The following is a 23,708-nucleotide window of genomic DNA, read 5'->3' on the forward strand; positions in this document are numbered from 1 at the left end:
GGGGCAGCAACTCACTTTTTAATGTTTGGGCCACACATGTTTTAATACAGTCAGCTTCAGTTTGATTGTGTCTCTTTTTATATTGGATTATCAGAGGGTGGCTCTCTCTTTCTCTCAAACACACACACACACACACACACACACACACACACACACACACACACAAAAATGCCATTGCACTTAGTTTTGAGAGGGACATGAATGTCTGTGTCAACTGACATTCCATCCATTTTTTAAAGCTTTGGACTCAAAACCACAATTGTGAACTTCATGATGGTGCTAGAGGAACAGTCAGGCTATCACCTAAGTCATTAGCTTTCATCCTCTGACAAACATGAAAGTGTTTATGGTGATCCATCCAATAATTGAATCAAAGTAGAGCACCAACTGACTGTTAACTCCAAAGCCATGCCCCTAGCATGGTTACAAACTGTTGTTATTGAAACATTGCCTTTTCCAGGCCTCTCTCAACCTGCAACCTGATAACCTTCAGCAGCAGGAGGAATGCTTTTCTCTCCTCGAGAGAGAACAACCTTCTTTCCCACATTAACATCCTCTTTGCTCTGCCCCTTCGTTTCCCACCTGCTTGCCTCTCCTCATGTCCCCATTCACAGCTGTTGGCCATTATCTTTCTGCTTACCTGACCCCTCACCCTCCAGCTTTCCACCATGGTACCTTTGTGGCAGAGACATCTGAACCCTGTGATCTTGTTAAATGCGTCCTTTCTTACATAATTTCTACATTGGCCTCAACAACACAATTCTTTCTCTCATTCTCATAGACGGGGGAAAAAGGAGACCTGAAGGGAGGCAACGTGAAATGTGACTGGCCCAGAAAGAAAATTCACTTCTTGCATATATGGTGCCAGGTTAAACCAAGAGACAGGGCGTTGCAAGAATAAAATTTAGTGGGAGACCTTTATCAGAAAGACTTTTTTTTTGGACAGATCAGATCCAGCCATACAGTCATTTAAGGAGGTTTAATGCCTAGTGTAACACTTACATTACAACTCTAAATATTGGAAGAACAACAATTTTGATTGTTTCTACGGTTTTTAAAATATGATCCTTGAAATACAATCTTGCATATGTTCATTTTAGCACTATACTGACATCAGTCCATTTCTCCTCTAAAAGTCAGATTTGAAACCAATGCTGTCTTGATACCAGTGTTTGGCTGCCTCATACAAAGTAGACACAAAAGACGGAATTGGCAGCTTTAACTACTCTTAAAAAGATCAAAATCCCAGGAAATTGTCAACACAGGATATTGAAGGGCTTCAAGTCTCGCAAATGGTCTGTTTGCATGGCGATGGGGTACTCTCTTTGACTGTGGAAAGCTTGGGGTTGTAGTTTGCGTGTCAAAGAATATAAAGTCAAACCACCATCTGGTAGACAGCAACACCACTAACATGCAAAACAACTGCCTTCATGTGTACGATTTGTTGGGATCTCCAGGCAAATGTAATTTGTTTTGCAAAGCCTAGCACTTACTCACATGGGTGACAATATAACAGCCGTGTCGAAGGAGACGCTTCCAGCCTTTGCATATGATCTACCATCCTGTTGCTGGATGCACAGCGGTTGGTATGAGATGTAAATTTAGTTTTAGGCATGATAGGCTTTGAGTTTTATGACCTGTGGCAAACAGTTTTTTAATTCTCACTTTCTGATACCAAATTGTTGTTGTATACCGGTTGTAGTTATAATGCCATTTAATCCAGGTTTTGGGCATATATTGATTACTGAACAATACTACCAAGCACAGGCCCAGGGGCCTAAAGAGTCAGGGGCCTCCTGGCCTTCATTTGCAAAATGTCAAATGTCCAATGCATACAGATGAGGAAGACACTTAAAATGAGAAAATATCCACAAGTGACACAAAAAGACCACAAAAAATCCAAAGGAACTACAAAAAGGGGCAAGGCAGCCACAATGAAACACAAAACCACTACAAAGAGACACAAAATAACCACAAAGAGACACAAAATTACTGCAAAGTGATATCAAACGACCATAAGGAGACATGGTCAGTAAGACACAAAATGACCCCAAAGAGAAACAAAAAGACCAAAAAGAGAAACAAAGGAACTACGGGACAATACAAATAAAAAAAAGGGACAAACAACCACAAAAAGACACAAAACAACCACAAGGAGACACAATTTACTTTACAGACTCAAAATGACCTCAATAAGATACAAAATGACCTTTAAAAGACCCAAACAATGACAAAAAGACTTGAAACAACCACAAGGAGACACAAAATAACAAAATGACACAAAAGATATGCTCAGCATCTCCAAAGACATGCAAAACCATCAGAGAGTCTGTGTTTGTTCCTCCTATAGGAGAGGTAGTTGGGGCTCTTTGCATACCTGTGTCCGGGGCCTCATTTTCTTGTTATCTACCCAATAATCTGGCTATGGGTGTTGAACGATAAGTGAGAAAAGCCATCTGAAATTCTAGTTGCATTATACAGAGTATATAATGTATTTTACCTTTATCTATCCCACAAATGTTACAGATCAGACACCATTATTATCCCACAAGAGCTAATATTATTACTTTGTGCCATCAGTCACAGCACTCATTTGACCAGGTTCTCCAATGGATTCATCCAACAATACTGACACCAAAAAAAGAACATTTGGCCGAGCCGAAAACTTCACTGTTATTACTTGAACTGTAGTTGAGAGGCTCAACACTTAATGAGCAAGATAGGTGCTGCTTGTCAGTGGTAATGGCTGTTTTCAGTGTGCAGCAGACCGTGGCCTGCATGGGTCATTCTTCAAATATCCTGCCAACATTTGTTGCCAAGCACCCCTTATGTTACTCATAACACATGACAATATAATGGTCAAATGGGGCCAGTTAGCTGGACCAAAGACAGTATGGGCTAAGGGTGAATGATGATACAGCAGCTGGGTATTGATCTTTACCATTACTACATATGGGTCTACGCAGTGGAACAAACATGGAGTAAAGCACCTTTTAGTCACTTTTATGGACCCTGTCCAGCTACACCTAATGGCTACACACCACATGAAGTAGAAGAACTATTGAGTTGAGCTGGAGTGGCTGGCTTCGCTTTTTTGTGGCCAGCTGCCACTTTCAAATAAGAATTGCAGTGTCATGTTTTCATTACGTCATCTGTGTAAGCAACTGAACCTAAGCATTTTGAAAACAAAGCCACTATCGTGGTTATCAAGATTTTGTAGGTTTTCCTCTTTGGCTAAAGTCAGCTCTGAAGCCAATAACAACAGAATTAAATTGTATCTGCAAGGCACAAGAAACTGCATTGATACAACCTATGTGCATCTATCCACGCATAGGCTCTTTTAGTGTATCTTGGGGTCACACTTGGGCCAGGTTGCTGCTCACGTCTTCTCTGGGTAATAGGGTTGGTCACACTGACTCCAATCCACTCAAAAGGACATTAACACACTTTAAAGAGTAGAGCTTTCAGTCTGAGCATCAGGTTTGCCCTTGTAAATAGTGCACCAACTTCAGACAAGATATTACTGACCGTGAGGTTCCTGGATTTGCTGATCAAAGGCACCTGAGAATCTGGAGCAATAATTCATTGCTAAGAGAGACATTTTTTTCTGGTGTGGTGTCAGAAGTCCAAGGAGAATGTTTTCTTCTTTAGATATGGTTGGTGCAGCAGGACAAGGTGTTGGGAGGCCAGGGATGTTTTCAAAATAAGGTATTTACTAGTACATTTATAAATGCTGTAGGTAATAAAGGAAGATTTGATTTTGTGTTGCTTTACATAAACACACCATAAGATTAAAAAAAGTCCTGGAATGAAAAATTTAGTTTTATTTGCACTAATTTTCTAATTAGTGCCATAACTAAATTAAAATTAGCTGAATAAATCAGCTGAAAGACTGAACTTTTATTCAAAAAATGGTATGAAGCTGTTTTTTTTTCCCAAGAAAGGGACATCAGTGTTCCCAAAAGAAGTAAAGAAAGGAAAGGGTAGGAAAGCAATTAGACTTGGTAAAAATGATAAAATAAAATAAAATAAAAACATGAAAATTCAAAAGGTGCATGAGAGAGACAAGGATCAAGAAATTAAGAGCTGGGGCCCACAGAGAATGCTTGGGGATCAGAATTTGGTGCTGCACCCAGGTAAATAGATAACAAATTCAGTTTTAAAATCTCTTTTGAGGTGATTTGTTGTTTTGTGCGCACAAGTATGAGAACAAATATCAATTTTGTTTCCATCAAAGCATGGTCTCTAGATTGGTCATGAAGAGTTGCTGATTTATGATTTATGAGCCTAACTGTATTCTGTAAATAAAATGAGGAAGGTGTTCTCAGCCCCTTCTCTTACTTTATTAAAATTGTGATCAATAAAAAGATCAAGAACACAAGTAGAATGCAAATCCCTCCATGCAGCTGTATTAAAAAAAAACTGGACCAATTCAAAACATCAAAATATGTATTTAAACATGAAAAAAACAGCCCCTGTAATATTTATTGTGTAAAAGAAGAAAGATCCAGTATGTCAGGCTAGTCAGAGGACAAAACCACTTGGCCTTGTGTTATGCCTTCAGCCTCTGGTTCCATGACTTTCCTCATTAGGTGGTTACTGTATGTTTTGGAGGTAGTCAATCATGAAGCACAGATCTCCTTTTAACCCAGAGGGCGAGAGGAGTGTTGGGGTTGTCGGCTCCTTTCTTAGAAACACAAAGGATGATGTTTCAACAGAGCTTTTGCAGAATCACACTAAAGAGTTGGTTGTTTTGTAAAGCCAGTTCAGGTTATGGGCTGCAACAGTGACCCATATTAACCCTCAAAAACTATACCAAACAACAATAAGGCAAATTTCTATAATCTTTTTGCCAGTGAAGCGATGTCATGCCCCTTTTTATTTAATTTACAATGTGTCTTGGATCTTAGATTTCTTTAATAAATCCCAGAAAAGTAATCAATCAACCTTTACTTGTGTTGTGGTAAAGGTTATTTATACAGCACCCAGAAATCAGTAAAAGGCCTGCCTTTACAAACAAGCTTTCAGACACTTTAAAACAGTCCTCACTGCTGGTTGACCAACCTGGCAAGGTTATTCCAGATCCTGAAGGCCAAACTGGAAAAGCTTTGCTACTGTCAGTCTTAAATTTTGAGAATGAGCCAATGAGCTCTGGTCAGATGACTTTGCCCTACCTATGGAGTTTGGAGATCATGAAACTAAGTGTTTTTAGAGTTGTTAGCAAGTGGATCCAGAATGCACAAGGGAGAAGTTTGCTTTCAGAGCTGTCTGCTAGAAAACTCTTTCTGGAAGAACTATTTTCATTTTAACCAACACCAAAAACCTTCCCTGAACCCAACAAAGAAAGGGCTTTCTTGCAAAGGGCTTCCAGCAGCCCCCAGAACACAGAGAAAGGGGCAGCTAGAGTTTAACAGGTTTATTGCAGGAGTTACTGAAGCAGGAGATGACTGAGTTGAGTGACTGGAGAACTGGAGAACAGCAGGAAAGAGAAGGGGGACGGAGAGTAGCTGTTGGGATTGTGGCGGCAAACAGGCAGGCAGCTCCTTGAGCACATGAACTAGACAAGGTAAAAAATACGAGTAAAAGCAGCTAGTAGAGTCACTACAGTACCATTTCCTGACTATAGCTACCAGTGAGATTGCAACACTGATCTGAGACTGATGGGAGGGAAAGCTATATGCCTTTGTTGATGAACTGATTGTAGACAGGTGTGTGGTGAGGCAGAGCCGGGAGAGCTGATGAGCTGATTGCCAGCAGGTGTGTTGGTTGCCTGCTGCCAGGTTAGAGGCAGGACAGGAATAGGAGTAACACACACACACACACACGCACACACACACACGTGTATATATATATATATATAGCTGTCAAGAATACAAGCATTAAAGTGACGTTTATGGTGTTATGACGTTTATTTGTGAGAGACCTGACTTATGAAATGATAACAGCAAAGAACACAACTCCACTTTGTGCAATTTATTAAGTATCAGCAGGTGGATGGCACAGGCAAGTGTTTGTCTTTGACATCTTAAAAGTCCATTCTGCCCCTGCCTCCTCTTCCCACTGTGGTGTAATTCAAAGTGAGTCCCATAAACACCTAAAGATTGAAGGTGTAAAAACAAAGAACACTGTGCACCTCAAGAAAATACCACCTTAACACCAGCATAAAGGCTCTGCCATGCGCAATTACCAAATTAGGGTCTGATGTCTCATCTATGCTCATCGCAGCTAAATTTGTCCGATGAAGTAGTGAAAATCCCTGAAATCCCGGGATTAACCTGTGGACAATAGAGATTTGCATTTCCGCCACAGACCAATCATCAACAGAGATGATGAGTGCCATATGGCTTCTCTTCTCCTAAGAGGCTTATATATCATAGAAGGTTATTTATTGTCTGAATATATGGATTTTACAGTAGCATGTGGCAAAGGGCAATGGTGTCTCTCCTGGAGGGCAAAAAAGTAGAAAGAAACAGACATAGGAAAATTACAGTATATTGAAAAGTTAAGCAGTTATTGAGGCTAAAAATTACATAGTATAGATGAAAAAGGGATCTAATTATAAACCTTACATTGGCAGCATCCTATAAGTGTAGAGGCATAAAAAACAATAGTTTTGAAACATTTCCTGTGTAAACACTGAGTAAACAAACAAAAAAACAAAAAAAAAAAAGAAAAAAGATAATTTGAAAATGATGGAAAGTAAAAGACAAAAGCAAAACATAATTAAATATATAATTATAAAAATGATAAATGTAGTTTCCCTATGTTCTGATAATACCTAAATAATCCCCAAGCAAACTTTTCAGGTCATTTTTTGTAACCTTTTACTATTTTATTTGCAATTTGCATGATACTTGCTGTGCCAAGTTTTAATGGTTGTGAAAACCACTGTCGATCCAGGTGGCAAAGGGTTAAAATACATAACAGAATCACTGCTATCCAAACAGCTTGATAAGGAACTGCTTGTAATATCTTATCTAATCTAGCAGAGCATTAAAAACAACAGCAAAGCTTAACACTGTTTGGTGTTCTTCACATTTCTTGCATGTTCCTCAAGAGCAAACAGACACTCTTTGCTAATTGCAGACGCGTTAAATTGCCAAAGCAGAGACACAAGGTGAAAATGAGTCCAGTGCCACTCACATACTCAACTACTGCCCTTGGTTACTACTTTAAAAAAAAAACAAAACATGATACTTTGCACTAAAAGTAGATAAGAACGTTTTATTTCTGGATGAATAAAAAAAACTGGTTAAATCGATTATATTTTTCTGCTAAGCCCCTAAATTCTACACACTGGACCACTATGTTGTCCTGACAAGTGCGGTGTGAGTAATTACTGTTCTGCCTCAGTAGGCTAGTCTTAAATAATGCCAAATTGTTATATGCTTTCATAGGTTCGACTGGCATATGTGACATTGATACACACTTAATGCAATTACAGCTGCTTCCAACTAATCACTTAGTTTGTAGTATTTGAGGTAAAACATCAGTTTTCTGCACCCGAATTTCATTTGACAGCCAAAAAGTAATTGTCCCAGTTTTGTGCATGCATGCCCACAAACCACTCAATCAAAGAGCTTGTGCAGAGAAATAAGAGACTCTTAACTCTGGGATTTGATGAGGAACCACTCCATAAAAAAAAGTAAAAGCATCAAGCAAGGTTTCTGTTTGACTTAAAACAGTGAATTGTGTTGAAAAGAGAAACATGGATGAAAGCAAACTCTTATGTACAACACTTTAGGTTCGACGAGTGAACACAGAGTTGGCTGAACTGGTGCCATATGGCAGATGAGCATTGGCCCTCACTAATAGGAAAACCTGAGACCAAATGAGCCTCATCATGAGCACTTATCTCTCTGCCCACCTGTTCATATCTGTGTCTCTATGTCCTTTAATCAACCTTGCCCATGTCCTTGCCTCCACGCCTGTCTTTCTATCTATCTCTGTATTTTTGTTTGATTTTTCCTCAATTTCTTTGCCTACGGCTGTCAGGTTAGAAACCACAAGCAGAGTGCTCAGGGATTAATGTGTTCTTTCTTTTCTTTTTCCAATGCCTTATTATTGCCATTCATTTGGTAGCAAGCATTAGCCCTCATCTCTCAGATGAATTTTCCATCTTATAAAGAACTTTTAATGCCTGTGTGCCTACTGAAACACTAGAAAATCATCATAAGATATTAAGTCTGTCAAATTAGCTCAGTGGCAGAGTGTATGGTACATATTCGGGTCATCTGCGGATACGTAATTCTGCCTCCACTCTACCCACCTCTAAACACTGCATGCCTTTTCAATTACAATGTAGCAGATCAGTGATCAGCATCAATCACAGAGGGCAAATGAGAGAAATGATGATACACAGCTTTTTTTTTCGCCTGAAAAACTGTTGCACATTTTCGTCTCCAAATTAGGTTAGAAGACTTAGTTCCTCTTGACAGAAGAAACGGCTTCCTGAAATGCATGAGTGGCTGATATTAACAAGGAGCGCTCATCTGGCACTTCATTAACTCAGTCTGACGCTACAGCGCGGTCTGACAGCCAGACAGTCAGACCATATAGGGCGCCTCCCTTTAAAGCCTTTTGTACTTCTTTTCTAGGTGTGGATGAGGGAGCGCTTAATACTACATACACATTCAGCACTCATATACTCTTACCGTGTATGGAGAAGGGCATCATCTCCTTTATTACTTGTTTTCTCATATTTTGTGTGCAATAATTGCTGACATTTACAGCATGGTGTCCAAAAAATGAACAAAATTGAAACTACACATACAAGGAATGTTCAAAACTATGACACAGGAATAGGATGCATTTTGACAGGAATGTCGCTATACCTGCATTTGCAGACATCACGTGTTTGACAGAGCAGATATTTTTGGCAACATATTTTTTACATTCATTCACCTTTTCATTATATCAAGTCTCTTATAGCTGGTGATAGACTACAAAGACTAGAACACCCCACACATAACTAATTTAATCAACATACACAGACTTTCCCATCAGAGAGGAGTAAATAAAGAATAACCACGTAAGTAGGAAAACAAGATGGGTGACATGAAGAGGAGGATTGGAGACACGTTGATAGTCACAATCATAATCCCATAGGAGTTCCTGCATATCATGGAGCTAGCGTTTGTTCTCTGTATGCTGGTACTTCTGAACACCTGAGGTGTATATGAAAGAAACCACCCAGTGTTCAGACTTGCTCCAAAATTTAATGGGCTCTGCCATGGCCCGTGACCCTTCCACCAAGTTTCATAAAAATCAGGCCAGTAATTTTTTCATAATCCTGCTGACAAACAAAACAAAGCACAGACCAAATCGAAAACATTAACTTGTTGGTGAAGAATTTGAGGTCAAATGCATCCCTACTTCCTGACAAAGGGCATCTGAGAGTATGTGGCTTTCCATTTACAGATATTGGAGACTGGCAACAGCAAGTCTTTAATGTATCTGAGATGGCCTGAGAGTAAAAGCTAATGAATCGAAAAACAGAGAAAAGCCGTAATACTGACCTTAAGGGAACAAATTAAATTCAACAAATCCTCCTTAGTGCATAGAGGAGGAGACTAAAACAGATAGTTTGTTAAATATATGTATCGGCTTGAAGTTAAATAAAACATAGCCTTGAAACTTTTAAAATCGCTAGTCGACGTCTGAAAATAATGATTAGGTTCCCCTTTGCCCGTTGTGCGGGTTGTGTTTTGACGATCCATGTAGCTGTGTTCTGTTACTGCCTGGAGAGATCCAATGAAGAAACTGAATAAAGATGATAGGCAAGGGAGTCAGTGGTCTGTAGATCCAAGCACTCTTTGAAAACACAAATACTGATGTTCCAGCTGGCTTTGTAGTCAACTAACCAGAGAATATTATTTCATTAAAAATTCCCTACTTGTTAGTTTCCTTTTAGAAATCCTTTCCCCGCTCCAATTAAACACAACCATCCACAAGGAAGCATAAAGTATGGGAGACTGGGTATAGTTGTAACAGTTTTTGTGTTAGCACCTATAACTCACTGAATTTCAATGTTTGAACTTTCAAATCTTGGCCCAGAGTACCCTAATTTGTCTACTTAAAATCAGCAATGTTTCCAACTTCTCCAACTACATCACAGAATATAATAATTGACGTCAAATACAAGGAGTTCCATTGTTAGAACAAGCCTGTTCTCATTCCAAAGTCATCAAATACTGCCACTTTTGCAGTGCTTTCAGCATAAGTTTGCGTCTGCATGATATGCAGCTGGACGGCAATTGTTGTATCCGCATGATACACTGCTGGACAGCGTCAGGTTAAAATGCTGGCAATAATCATGTAATATAAGGAAAGCAATGGGTGGCCAGGAGGGAGGGGCAATGGATGGATCCAACTAAACCTGGACTTGTATTTGGGAGTCTGGTGTTTACTTCCATTTTTTCTTACCTTACCATGTGCCTCTTTTGCCTAAACCCAACCATCCGTGCCACCATGTGGGTTTGTTGACATGCCTTGGTTGACTTACTTACTTTTGTTGCCTAAACATAACCATGTGCTGCATCATTCGACCACGTGCTTGTCACTAGCAGACGCCAAAGGATACGTGGAGCTTAATATGTAGACGTGGAAGTCCACTGAGAAAGCGGTGATATGTGATGACTTGGGAGAACGTGTTATTAGAATTTCCCACAACCAGAAACAAATTCCTACTAAGGTCTAAGGGGCTAATCTTTACTTGTCGGATGCATAGTACTTTACATGGAGTGAAGTTTGCTGCCTCAGTCAAGTAACCAGTCAAGTAACCAGTCAAGACATCCTCTTGCTTTACACTGACGACATTTTGACTGCTATCATAGCCCACACAGGACAACTGTTCTGATCCTCTTTTCTTAAGTTTTATAGGTTTCTTTTTCTTTTTTCTTTTTTGCAGAATCTGCTGTGTCACATGGCCGATAGAGCATTCTCTGGGGACAAACCTTACTGTCTCTCCCTGCAAGTACACCTCTGTGCACCCCTTCTTTGTCTCACCAACTCTCCTAGCATGCTGAAAAGAGCAGTAAGATGGAGAGAGAATGTGTTTAGTTGTCATTTGGGTTAACTGTTTACACTGTTATAAAATAAATCTGTTACAATCATCCTTGCCACTGTCAGAGAGTGTTTAGTGAGCTGTAGCAGCATGGTGGTCTGAAATGACAACAGATGAAATGCCTCACATTTTACCCAAAAGGCTACTCTCTAATCTTATACAAGTTACATAATTCTAACTTCTGTTAGAAGCACTTGCCAACATTCTTATTTTTACTATTTTTTATTGCCCTCTCTTGGTTTCCTCCCAGTGTCACGATTCTTCTGTATTTCTTAAGATTTCTGACAAATTTTCACACCTTTTTTCTTCTTGTTATCTCAACCTGTTTTTGGCACTGTACAGCAAATATAAGCCAAGCCCTTCGTCTATAATTAGTACTTCCCCGTCTCCCTTTTTCTGGAGAGGGGCACCTGTCTGGCCCACATGAGTCAGGCTCATTTTCAACGGACTCGTCTCTATTCATATGTCTGACAGGACACTCTAACACAAGTTTGAGGTAGCTAAGGGTTTGGAGGGAACCTGACTTCCCCTCCTCTCTCCTGGTGGGATACCCAACTGCCTTCCAGAGACCATGGGCCTCCCTTTTTACCTAAGGCATCCAGGACCCAGGGGTGTGTGGGCCGGGGAGGACTACCAGCTGTGGGTTCCTGATGCAGACCAAGTCTGCAGCCCTGCATCTTTCCTTCTTCCAGGTACTCTCTTGGAGTACCAGAATGCAGGAAACAAAGCATCTTAAACTCAATCTTTTGGGTGGGAGGACCTCCATACCCTGAACCAAAGTATAGACTTGGTCCAAAAAATTACTTTTTTACTTGAAAATCAGTATTTGGGCTGTAATATCTGCATAATTCTTCACACATCTCTTTGGTGAAAGTGGTGCTGTTAAAGCATCCCGTGGTTTCCCCAGTGTTATTTTGGAAGCAAATCAGTTAATCAGTTGTGTGAGTGAACATGATTGCTTCTAGGAATGGCTAGTTGGCTCACATTTCAGACAGCTTTATTAGGGCAACCAACATATTTACTTTCCAGTGTTATTCACATAGAATATTGTGAAGTAAACTGAAGATTGCATTGGGAGATTTACTTTTTTCCTTTCTGAGGTCTAACATAGAGAGTGATGTTTGCTGTTCTGATTGTAAAACATTCTTGGATAAAACTGTGATTTTGGGCTGAGGAACATTAAAGCAGAAAAGACATGTTGTTTTACTGATTTTATGAAAAGGTTCTGACATTTATAACTGGTATTCTTCTCAGCCACATCAATGTTTGTGTGTCTTTGTATACGTTGATGGGGAAGATGTTGGTGGTGAAGGTGTGGAAGGACATGCCCCAAAGGAAAGTGGCCTGACTCACTGCTGATTTACGCACATTGTGCATGCAATACTTATATAAGAGGGACTTCCAGATTGTTGGTGTAGTCCTCAAGTAACTTAAAAACACATATTTCCCCAGTTTTCAGTGTCACTTTGGTAAGGATAAGAGGTAGGGGCAAGGGCTATATTGGAATAGGGCCCAGAAGTAGGCCTCATTTTTGCTGCATCTATTTGTTTAACACAATATCCTTATTTCTTTGTCTCAGTGTGTATCTTAGTTGCAGTTTGATTTTGTAATATTGGAAATTCTGTCTGAGAACTGTCTGAAATATCTACAATTCAAATGGGTTGTTGAAACATACGTTCACACATACATAATTAATGTCAGAGACAGTCATGCTGAAGCATAATTAATATGGGAACAGAAATTGTTGAAACAACACTGTCCAGATGAACTGCCCCAGGGTTGGATGGGGGAATAAATACAGTAGTAGGACCGGATGGTATTAAATTATTGGCAGTTATGGGAAAAATAAATTGCTCAGAAATACACTGCTGCAGCTACTTTCCTGGAAGCCCCTCTGTGTTTTGCAGAGATGAAACTGGACAAAACTGACAGAAAAGCAGGGCTGGAAGAATAAAGGAAATTAGTAACGTAATCCACAGCAGGATCAAAAGAGTACGATTGGATTATATTTTGTTGCATCACAGCCAATGAAAGATGTTTTAGATCAAAGGCAGTGATTTTCAGCGGGAGAATATGGAGATGCATTATTGAAGATGGCGAACAAAGTGTGTGTGTGGAGGGGGTCGTATTTGATGTCATAACTTGGGAAATGTAGCCTCTCCTATTCAGCAGACCTGTGTAACCCAACCTGGGCCTCTCATTGTGTCTTTATTTGTTTGATTTCAAGGCAGGGACATTACAATAAAGCCAATCTGGAAATGGGATCGGGCTGTGACTGATGGTAATTACTTGCTGTCTACACCATTAAGAATTTAATGTAATTTCAGATAGACTTTCCCGGAGAGAGAGAGAGAGAGAGAGAGAGAGAGAGAGAGAGAGAGAATAGGGGCTAGCTGAGCCTATAGGCTTTCTATATCTGTATGTGCTTAAACATTTGCAAGACAAAGTAAAAACATATTTTGAATCCAGCTTGAGTTACCAAGACATCTGTACAGCTTTCTATGAGTGATGTTGTATAATGTAAACACCCCCCCTTCTTGATAATTATGTCTTTTTAATAACCTGTACATAGTAAAAAGGCCAGTACATTAATCTCTGGGGTCACAAAGAGTTCAAGAACCTGATTTAAGCCAGTTCACCCACCCACTGTCCACTCTGTCCTGGGCTGAAGATGCTGGACTGACTGTCAACAGGATTACTGCAACAGGAGGTGATCAGTCATGTAGAAAAGCTGTGGAGAGTCTCGTCTGGGTGACCTTCCTTCCAGCTGTTTCTAACCATGTGTAACTCAAAGCAGGATTCATGTAATGAGACAGATATATAAATGACTCTTTTGGGGTTAAAGGTCATTTGGAGGATTGGGTTGGATTGAGTAATGTATAGCATAAAATTGCTGCTTGGTGCTGTACAGTAGGATCTTGACTTTTTGACCACAGGGCAAATTGCTGGGGCTGTTGACAAAAGCAAGAGATTTGTGTTTCAAAATGCCATTTCTGTATGTTTTAGCACCAAGATGTGGATAAAATTGAACAAACACATATAATGCTAAATGCTAAACTATGATGGTAAACAGTGTCAACATAGGCCTGTCTATTTAAAAGCAGCATGTGAACATTATTTCTAGCATGTTAGCATGCTGACACTAACCTGTAGCTCCAGTACAATGTCACAACACTGCTAGCAGGCTGTCATATAAAAACAAACAAAATATAAAAAATGTATTGATATGGGTATATTTAGCATGTAATAAATAGAGCGTAAAAACAGAACATGTATTTGAACATGTATTTGACAACCCTGTATGTAGCAAAATATCCAGATTGTATTTCACCCTGCAACTTAATTTAACGAGATAAAAATCTATGAAATCACAAGTAACACAAAGTACTGTTGAATTTATGCTTCTTAATACATAGTTAACTCAAAAGTATGTGCACCAGTTGTGCAGAGGAAATGTGATGTCATGGTCAGATGCTTACAGTACATTTATTAACCACAAACATTGTTTGTTATTGCACACAAGAGCATACTTTATAATCAGAACAGCTGTGTTTAAGCCATAAGAAGCCCCAAGGGCTTATGTGACTGTTGTATGTTTCCCATCTCAACTTGTTGAGAGAAAATGACTAATTGAAAGAGTTAAAATGGTTGAAAGAGAGAGGTGATACCGTGTAATTAAACCTCCATTGTTATTATTGCAATTAATCATATGCTGTAATTGTTTTCTCAGTGTAAAGTGAAAAAAAAATGTGCAGAAACCACCTTAACTTTTATAGCACTTGGCTGAAAACAACCATAGCCTGGGCAGCTGACTTATTTATTGTTGGCAGATATGGAATGCACCACCATGGTGTGTATTCAGTATTGATTCTGCTTGATGAATGGGGAAGTTTGATCATGACATAGCACCTGGTGTGCCATTGGTGCAGCATTTCACCCTGAGAAATGAAAAGCAGAATACTTGTGTGTCATATTTTATACAAACTTTTCTGGATACTTTCCTGTACAATGAAGTCATAGCAAGAATAGCCACAAAAATGCCTTGATCTTCGGGCAAAACCTAATCTAAAAAGAGTAGCTATATAACTCTATTAAGCTGCTACATTGAAACAACGCATTAGAACAATGTTGTTTCAACTTCCTTTGGTTGGGGAAACCTCAAACTCTTGATTCAAGATAAAAATCTTAATGTGAACTTAAAATAGAGTTATCTCTCTCTTTCTCTCTCTCTCTCTCACACACACACACACACACACAAAATGACTATTTGTATATCAGTCATGTAACCCTGAATTTGTGAAGAAGTTTTTTTGCATGCCTCTATGGAAAATGGTGAACATTTTGATTAATATATTTATTGACAATGGACCATGTTTAACATCAGCAAAATATTAAAACGTCCATTTATAAACACTTAAAAAACTTGTGCTGTATCATCCCAGACACATTTATCCAGATGTATGAGCAGTATCTCATGCATGGGTCTAAAAATAGTTAGTATTGGAGTCTGGCTTTGAGTAGAGCATTGATAAGTTTCGATTTAGTTTAGTTTTAAAAGCAATATTTTAGTGAAAATGCACGTGTTTTGGAAATGACTGAGCATAACACTGTATAAATGAGACTTGGATTACACTGCATGAGCTGTGTGAGACTTTATAAACAGATGTTTTGATATAGTTTTGCTTTTAAGCGTGGACCTAAATCAGCCAATACTGGGCACTGTGTTCTGTGGAGGCCGGCGAGAAAAACATTTTCTTCAGAAATTTAAGATTACGTGGCATGACTAATTGATTTACAAAAAGTAATTTTGTGGGTTAATTTTGAAACACAATGTAGCTGCACTAACATATTAAACATGTTTCTGCTCACTGCCCTTGTTAGTGAGGGCGTCTCTCTGTCTCTCTGTCTCTCTCTCTCACATACACACACACACACACACACACATATTACGGGTGTGAACAGGCTTATGGTTTGTTCTGTTGATCTCATACTGACAGATAAGTGAGAGCCCTTTCGAACTTGTTCAAGATGTTAACCATACTGCAATGCCAAATGCTCTTCCAAGAAATTTTTGTGAGCAATCCTAAATCAACAACACAAGCCCAGTTACACTTGTTCTAACACATATGGCAGATACAATGCATTCTCCTTCATGATTTTATGAATTCTAGTTGCCTTACACCATGTATATTGTTATTTGCCTTAAAAGACATTACTGTGTGCATATATGTGTATGATGATAATCTTTTAACCTATTTTTGTGATGTACAGTTAGGCCAGAGGTGATTACTGGGGATTAAACTGAGCTGTTTCCTGTTTCTCTGCTTACATGAATTCCATCCTGAAATGATGATTATAACTTGAGAAGCTTCACGTGTGAATGTATTCGCAGCGCAGGTTTGTTTGCAGTTAAACCTGAACAGGTTTAAAAGGACACATAATACAACTGAGTTCCTCACTTGGGAGTGTGCATGGCAAACAGGAATGCAAAGATGCCCTGAAGCCTGTCTGTCCTCACAACTTTTACTGCAAACACACAAACAGGCAGAGGGCAAAGGAACATCAGCTGTGTAAAGCAGAAGGCACTCTGGGTTCATCTGTGTTTCATCAAAACCACTTTCACAATTTCTTGGGTGATATTTCACAAAAGCTGGGATCGTAAAAGTACAGTTATTACAAATACCACTCATGAAAGGTGAGAAATGTTGCTTGGACTAAATTGATTTGATCCTCAAATGTTCCAGACAGAAGCAGCTGTACAGTACAAGTCAGCACAGTGTTCCTGCTAAGTGTGACTGGGTGTTACCTCACCAGCTCTGACCTATGCAGGTGATGACAAGCAAAACACACAGGTTGTCAGGCTTTTGATCTTATGTTTTGTCTCGATCTGAGGTACAATGCAGTTAATTTGTACACCAGATTTAATCTTCCCTGAAGAGGATGCAATCTAAACTTGACTTGATTCGACTAATGGAATGCTTAATCATTTATACACTACTGAAAAAGGTATTAATTGATTTTTTTTTTCATGCAATGTGGCTCAATCAGTATTGTTTGGACCATATATTACACATGTATAGTGTAATGTGTGTAGTGTGTAGGTATATACACATGCATAATTATAATAATTAATAGAGCTTGAATCACAGCTGGAAAATATGCATCTTTGTCCTGCATTTGTGTTTGTCAATTATAATTCTAAGTATTGGCTTGCTCTCTTCCTGTGCTATTAAACATAATCAATAAACTGGGCCCTTTGAAGCCTAGGCAAACTTGCTTGATTTCTTTTAAAAACATTGAAAGAAGGCAATTAGAAAATTAACAAGAAATAACCCAAAAAATGGCAAGAAAAATGACAATGTTGATGTTGAATGATGTTGTCTTGATATTTTACCCTACTTATTTAATAATTTTCCCTCTCTTGCTCACTTTTCCTTTCAGCTCTTTTTGTCATCCTTTACAATTCGTTTTGCAATTTGCAGATTATTTCATGTCAAGTTGCTGATTGCCTTTTTCCCATGTAAAAAAATATCAAAATAATTTTCTCACATTTCAAAGATTTAAATGCTTGTGAAAGACACCTGAACACAGCACAAGAAATGTTGACGTTGAACCAGATTTCAAAGTTTTAAAGAGCACCAAATGTGTAAATTATGTCCAGCGTTTGACTGTACACAACTTGTTAATAAATCTGAGAGTGATAGAATACCTTAGTAAGTATCACAAAGAGCTCCTACACATACATTTGAAATATGTATGTATATGTAGTTGATATCAATACAGAAGGAAATCCAGTGTATTATAAAAAATAAAGCATCTTTAATAGTTACTTTGATTTTCTTTCACAAACACTTAGCATGTTTTCACAGACACATTGAGAATTGAATGGCTGAATAAAAGAGGGTGACTTGAGGCATTTTATGACAAAGAAGTTCGAACACAATCAAATTGTTCAGCGTGATGAAAAATATGGGTTTGTCTATACTGAGATTGCATTTCAAAGGTTTTACATGCGTAATCAGTAACTACTGTGAGCCTTCACAGAAAGTAGGGCATCTGGTTACTCACCACAGCTCTAAGACGTCACACAGAATTTTGGCAAAAGAAAATCGTCCACTTCATTGCTTTTCCCACAGTTTTTCAGACTTATATAATGATATATCACTCATTTATCATGGAATAGATGACTCCATTATAGCTGAGCTAAAGAGGACTGTTAGATGACATTAAAAGCTATGGGGAAAGTAAATGGGATCTAAATTAAGATTTTTTTTTTGGAGGGTGGGGTTTAGTTTAAAAAGAAATTGTCATGCTCCAAGCACTTACGCATAGTTTGTTGGCATATATGCAACACAACTATAGAGTTTGATGTATAATGACACGGTGAGCTCTCCAAATACAACACATTAGCATCCCAACTCATCAAATATCGCTGCTTGGTCAGTGGACTTTCATGTCTACATTTGACATGCTAGGTATCCTCCTGTGTCCGTTGTTGATGTTCCGAGACGCCACGTCAATTTAATCTTGTTACATGCATCATGTCTTTTCAAAAAACACTTCCATTTTTACAGGAAATATACAGTTCTATTCACTAGATGCATACAGTCTTTTTCAAAATACACTTAGAATATTGGTAAAATACCTTGTATTTAAGTTTATTTCCTTGTGCAACACAAGCACGTTATTAGGTTTAGAAAAAAACATAATAGTTTGGCTCAACATTCATGCAGGAAGTGAACAGCAGACTCCCAGATGAAAGTCTTGCGTTTGTTGGACAAGTCCAACTCCCCTTCCACCCACAATATAGAGACTCCCCAGACCCTTATATTACACTGTCACCAATGGTGTTTCAAACCGATGCTATCTGGAAGTGCATGATACTGCCACAAAAGGAGTGGTGTCAACAAGTGGTATTTCACACTGACACCATCTGGGGGCGTTATAAATTGATGTCTCCCAGCAGTGGGTCATACTGTTGTGAAAGGTGCCTTTTTGCGTTGGTGTCTGATGCTGTAATCACTGACCAAGCGCCGGTATTTGACAAGTTGGAAATTAGAATGGGCAGCCAAATATATGAGGATTACAGTGTCATACAGAAAGTAATACATTTTTAATTCACATTTTCTGTATCAATCAAATATGAAATGTATGGTTATTTTATAAATATTGGTAAAAATGTAATTCAAGAAATGAACGTACTCAGATCCCAACTTCCAAGTTAAATCATTTTTCCATGATATTTGTAACTGTGAGGTTGTGTAAAGAGATACAATCTTTGTAAAGAAATAACGAAGGAAAAAACATATATTGTGCCTTGAATTGTCTTTTGTCCTTTTCATGCTATGCAAAAGTTTTATATAAAGTTGTAAAACATTTTGTACAGTATTTACATAGGACCTTAGATTGAGTAATCTTCAATGAGTTGCTCTTGTGACCTTATCATAAAACTGTTATTACTTTGATGCCAATACTAATTTAATCCTTTGGTTTTCTTACATTGTCATTGGATAAGTGTTATATCTTATATATTTTATAAAGTATTTTAAAAAGCATCGTAGACAATAATATCTGAGCAAATTTGTTTGATTTCCTCCAAAAAAACATTTGGGAAAAAAAGCCAATGACTAACTGAGAAGAACTGTCTCACAAAATGCTAGAAATTAGTAAAAGGTGACATGAAAATAACTTTAAAATTATGTTTTAAAAAAAGGGGGGTTATTAGAAAATTATCAAAAAAATAGGGAAAATGTCTAGAAAACTGCTTAATTCAGATAATTTTCTTGTGACATTTTTACTAATTTTACTGCTATTTTTTAGATTATGTCTTGTTAAGTTGCTTGTTGCCTTCTCCCCATGTTTTTGACAGAAATCAAACCAATTCAAAAAGGCTTCAAATGGTTAAATAACAAAAACTCATAAGTCAAATCACAATATATTGGAGTAATAACAATCATATCAGAAAGCAAAAAGAGCAACTTCATGTAAGAACTACGCTTCTCACAGTGTGTTTTGTAAACATTCATGTAAACAGTGGCGGTTTTGGATTGTGTGGACGACTGAGTATCAGATGTTTGAGATCTGCCTGAGCTTTCTGTTCACAACCTGCATTGAGTCATTCTTCATTTTTAAAGGTATTTCCACATCAGATCTTTTCTTTCGCTGCTTCTTAAATCTCTGGCAGCATATGTAAGATGTCAGCATAACAACTGTGAAGAACAGCCCTAGACATGTCACTGACAGAGCAATGAGGACGGGCTGACAGGGGAGCAACTCATACCTCTCAGGTCCCTCTGTCATCTGGCCTTTGTACCATGGCCTCTCCTCTACCTCGATCTCAGCCTCTCTGGTCAGCAGGCTTTGGATGTAGCTCTCATTGCTCACAGTTTCATTTACAAAGAAGTTAACCATGACTGTTGAGTAAAGCGGCTCAGGCTGACCGTGATCACTGACCTTCACCAGAAGGCTGTAGAGGCCCCGGTTGCTGAGCTCCCTCCTTAACGTGATATTTCCTGTTTCTGGGTCAATGGCGAATGACCCTGGCTCGCCACCTTTTCTCTTAATGATACTATAGGCAATCACGGCATTCATGCCTGTATCCTTATCCACAGCGTAGACCTCTGTGATTGATGTTCCAGGTAATGTATTGGGTAGTACCAGCATGTAAGACTGATTGGACTGGGGAAAAAGGACAATAGGCGGGTTGTCATTTACATCCAACAACAGCACAGTCACCATAGTAACACAGGAAAGAGCAGGCTCCCCGCCATCGACGGCCTCAATCCACAGCTGGTATGTCCCTTGTTGCTCACGGTCCAGTGACGTCTTGGCCCTCAGCGCCCCTCGGCCTGTGTCTATCATGAAGATGTCACTGCCATTGAGGATGGAAAGCGCCACCCAACCATTCTCCCCAGCGTCGGCATCCGTTACAGAGAGGACCCCAATTTCGCCGTACCCTGGGAAGTTCTCCGGCACAAAGAACGTGAAGTCCTTATTGATGAAGCGTGGACTATTGTCATTGCGGTCTTGCACGCACACCACCACAGTCGCAATTGACTCCCTCCTGGGTGTCCCCTGGTCCACTGCTCTCACTATGAACCGGTACGTCTCCTTTTCCTCACGGTCCAGCGATGTGGTCACGGTCAGGACACCAGTGACACGATCCACAATGAAGATACCTGGAGCATCACCTCCGAGGAGATAGATTACCTCCCCTCTTTTTTCACTGTCCTGGTCTGTGGCTTGGAGCTGGGTCAGAAAGGTATTTGGCGGATTGTTCTCCTCCACAGATATTTCCACCAAAGACTGCTGAAATACTGGTGCGTTATCGTTCTCGTCCAAAACTTGCACCTTTAGAAAGGTTTTAATGACAACATCTCGGGCATTCTTAGCAACCACAATTAGCTCGTACTCCTGTGTCTTCTCATAATCCAAAGGCTCCGTTGTCTCCAGCAGGTATTCATTCTTGAACAGCTGATAGGGGCCGAGTCTGAACGGGCCACTCCCTTCCAGATGACAGTCCACCCTTTGGTTCATGCCAATGTTTTTGACAGTAAAAAAAGCAATTGGAGAAAACGCTGGCTCTGACTCTTTTATTGTCACCACCCCATCCTTTTCTGGGGCAATGTATCGGGGAATGACAGCAGGAGGTCCAGTAACAACTTTGATGATATGAACAGAAACAGTGGCAACTGCAGGGATACAACCAGGTCCATTGGCCAGAATGGTGAGTTTGTAAAATGAAGCTGTGCCAGTGTCTATTTTCCCCACTAGCTTGATCACCCCTGTGATTCTGTCCAAATGGAACAAGCTCCTGGTGTCCCTTGGCACACGTTCACTGTAAGCATAGCTGATCTGAGCATTAGCACCAAGGTCAGGGTCAAAAGCATGCAGACGTGCCAAATGTGTCTCTTTGGTCGTATTCCCATGCAGAGTGACATTAATTTGTGACTCTGTGAATTGGGGGCAGTTATCATTCACATCTGTGATGACAATTTTTAAAGTAGCCGCTCCGAGCAGAGGAGGGGTCCCTCCATCCTCTGCGATGATGTCTGTAATGTATTCAGCCTGGGTCTCTCTGTCCAAACTCTCTGTCACAATGAGGAAGGGTGTAAGCTCACCTCCCTCATTCTCCTCAACGTCCAGTGTGAACATGCCAAAGTCATTAACAAGCCAGTAGGTCTGCACGCCATAAAGACCCAGGTCTGGGTCGACTGCTGACTGCTCCACCGCATAACGTGCATTGATGGGTGTGTTTTCTGGGACTGACATACAGATCTCATCCACAGGGAACTTTGGCCTGTTGTCATTCACATCCTCGATAAAGATCTTTACTTTGACGAGCTGAAAGTACTGCTGAGGCAACACAAACACATCCAGCGAGAGGACACAGCCCTGTCCCTGTGAGTTATCAGGACAGAGGGTCTCCCTGTCAATCTCCGTAGCAGATGTGTAAAGCTCCCCTGTGGTATTATTTAGGTTCACATACTGTCCGCTGACCTTCTTTTGCGGGAGATTGAACAAAAAGGGGGGCTCCACAGTGAAATCCAGATTTAGGTCTACTCCAATGGCCCCTATAAATGTCCCTCTGGGTAATTCCTCCTTTATCTTATAGATCAGTTGTTTTGCGTGGCTGTAATTTGCAAAACAGGAGAGAGGGCTGGTGTAAAGCAAGAGGAAGCACAATCCCTGTAATGCAAGATAATTGAACAGAATACAGTTTAATCAAAGCATTGCAGAATAATATTTGCAAACATAGGTGCTCCTGATGTATTATTACAAGTATTTAGTTGTAATAGCAGGTGCAGAGCTCTGTGGACACCTGCAACAATGATTTGAAACGTGATCATTACAATTAGCTCGCATTATGATTATCATCAGAGCCAATCAATCCATAAAATTAGATTTGTTTAGAGGCTTATTTGCACAAGTTTAGTCCATAAAATAGTACATGAGAGAAAAAGCTGTACAGTGTAGAGGAAGAGGTACTCATGTCTCTGAGAAATAAAAAGTAACAAAAAATGTATTCACAGTCTAATAAAAAGTACATGTAGTGAATTCTACATGTACTAGTGAGTACAGTAGTGAATTCTGCCTGTAAAAAGAATAAATAAACCTTACCCATATTCCTCCTCTTTTTCTAAGGCTGAGGTGTCTGCTGCTGAACATGTTTATGTCCTAGTCCAGCACTTTCCACTTATGGAAGGAAGAGTGACAGATCAAGTAACCTCGGCATTTTGAGCGTTGAGCAGCGCAGACCTCTGCTGAGTGCTATGCCTTATTGCTATCTGACTTGAACAAGTCATTCATCCCAGTTCTAGCTCAGGACACTCCCACCATATGCAAATTAGTCCCTCATGCTAACCAACGAGAGCCAGTGGCCACTGACAGGGAAATCTACTTTAGTTCACAGATTCCTTTTTCATGCGTGCTACCAAAGAGTGTTGACACGCACCTGTACTCTCTATTCACACCCATGTTGTCGCAAGCAGCTGCATACCTTGTATTCCTGTGGCAGAGTGAAAGCAGATGATTACCAACTGAGTTTATAATGACACGGGAGACTGAGCAAGATGTAAAATATCCACAGCTCGGAGATTACTCTAATCCAGCATTAGTTAAAAAACACCACAGATGAAAAAAA

The 23,708-nt window shown here is 39.6% G+C and overlaps 1 protein-coding gene across 1 annotated transcript; it reads right to left on the reverse strand.

The window, feature by feature from the left end:
• Window positions 1-19,920: 19,920 nt before the first annotated feature.
• Window positions 19,921-23,327, reverse strand: LOC121945299 (protocadherin-20). The gene is made up of 2 exons (XM_042489423.1): window positions 23,186-23,327; window positions 19,921-22,753 (listed from the first exon to the last, which is right to left on the reverse strand). Exons 1-2 carry the CDS (start codon window positions 23,231-23,233, stop codon window positions 20,132-20,134), a joined length of 2,670 nt encoding a protein of 889 aa, XP_042345357.1. The 5' UTR covers window positions 23,234-23,327; the 3' UTR covers window positions 19,921-20,131.
• Between the last annotated feature and the right edge of the window lie 381 nt (window positions 23,328-23,708).

The sequence above is a fragment of the Plectropomus leopardus genome, chromosome 1, assembly GCF_008729295.1.
Source record: "Plectropomus leopardus isolate mb chromosome 1, YSFRI_Pleo_2.0, whole genome shotgun sequence".
Lineage (NCBI taxonomy): Eukaryota > Metazoa > Chordata > Actinopteri > Perciformes > Serranidae > Plectropomus > Plectropomus leopardus.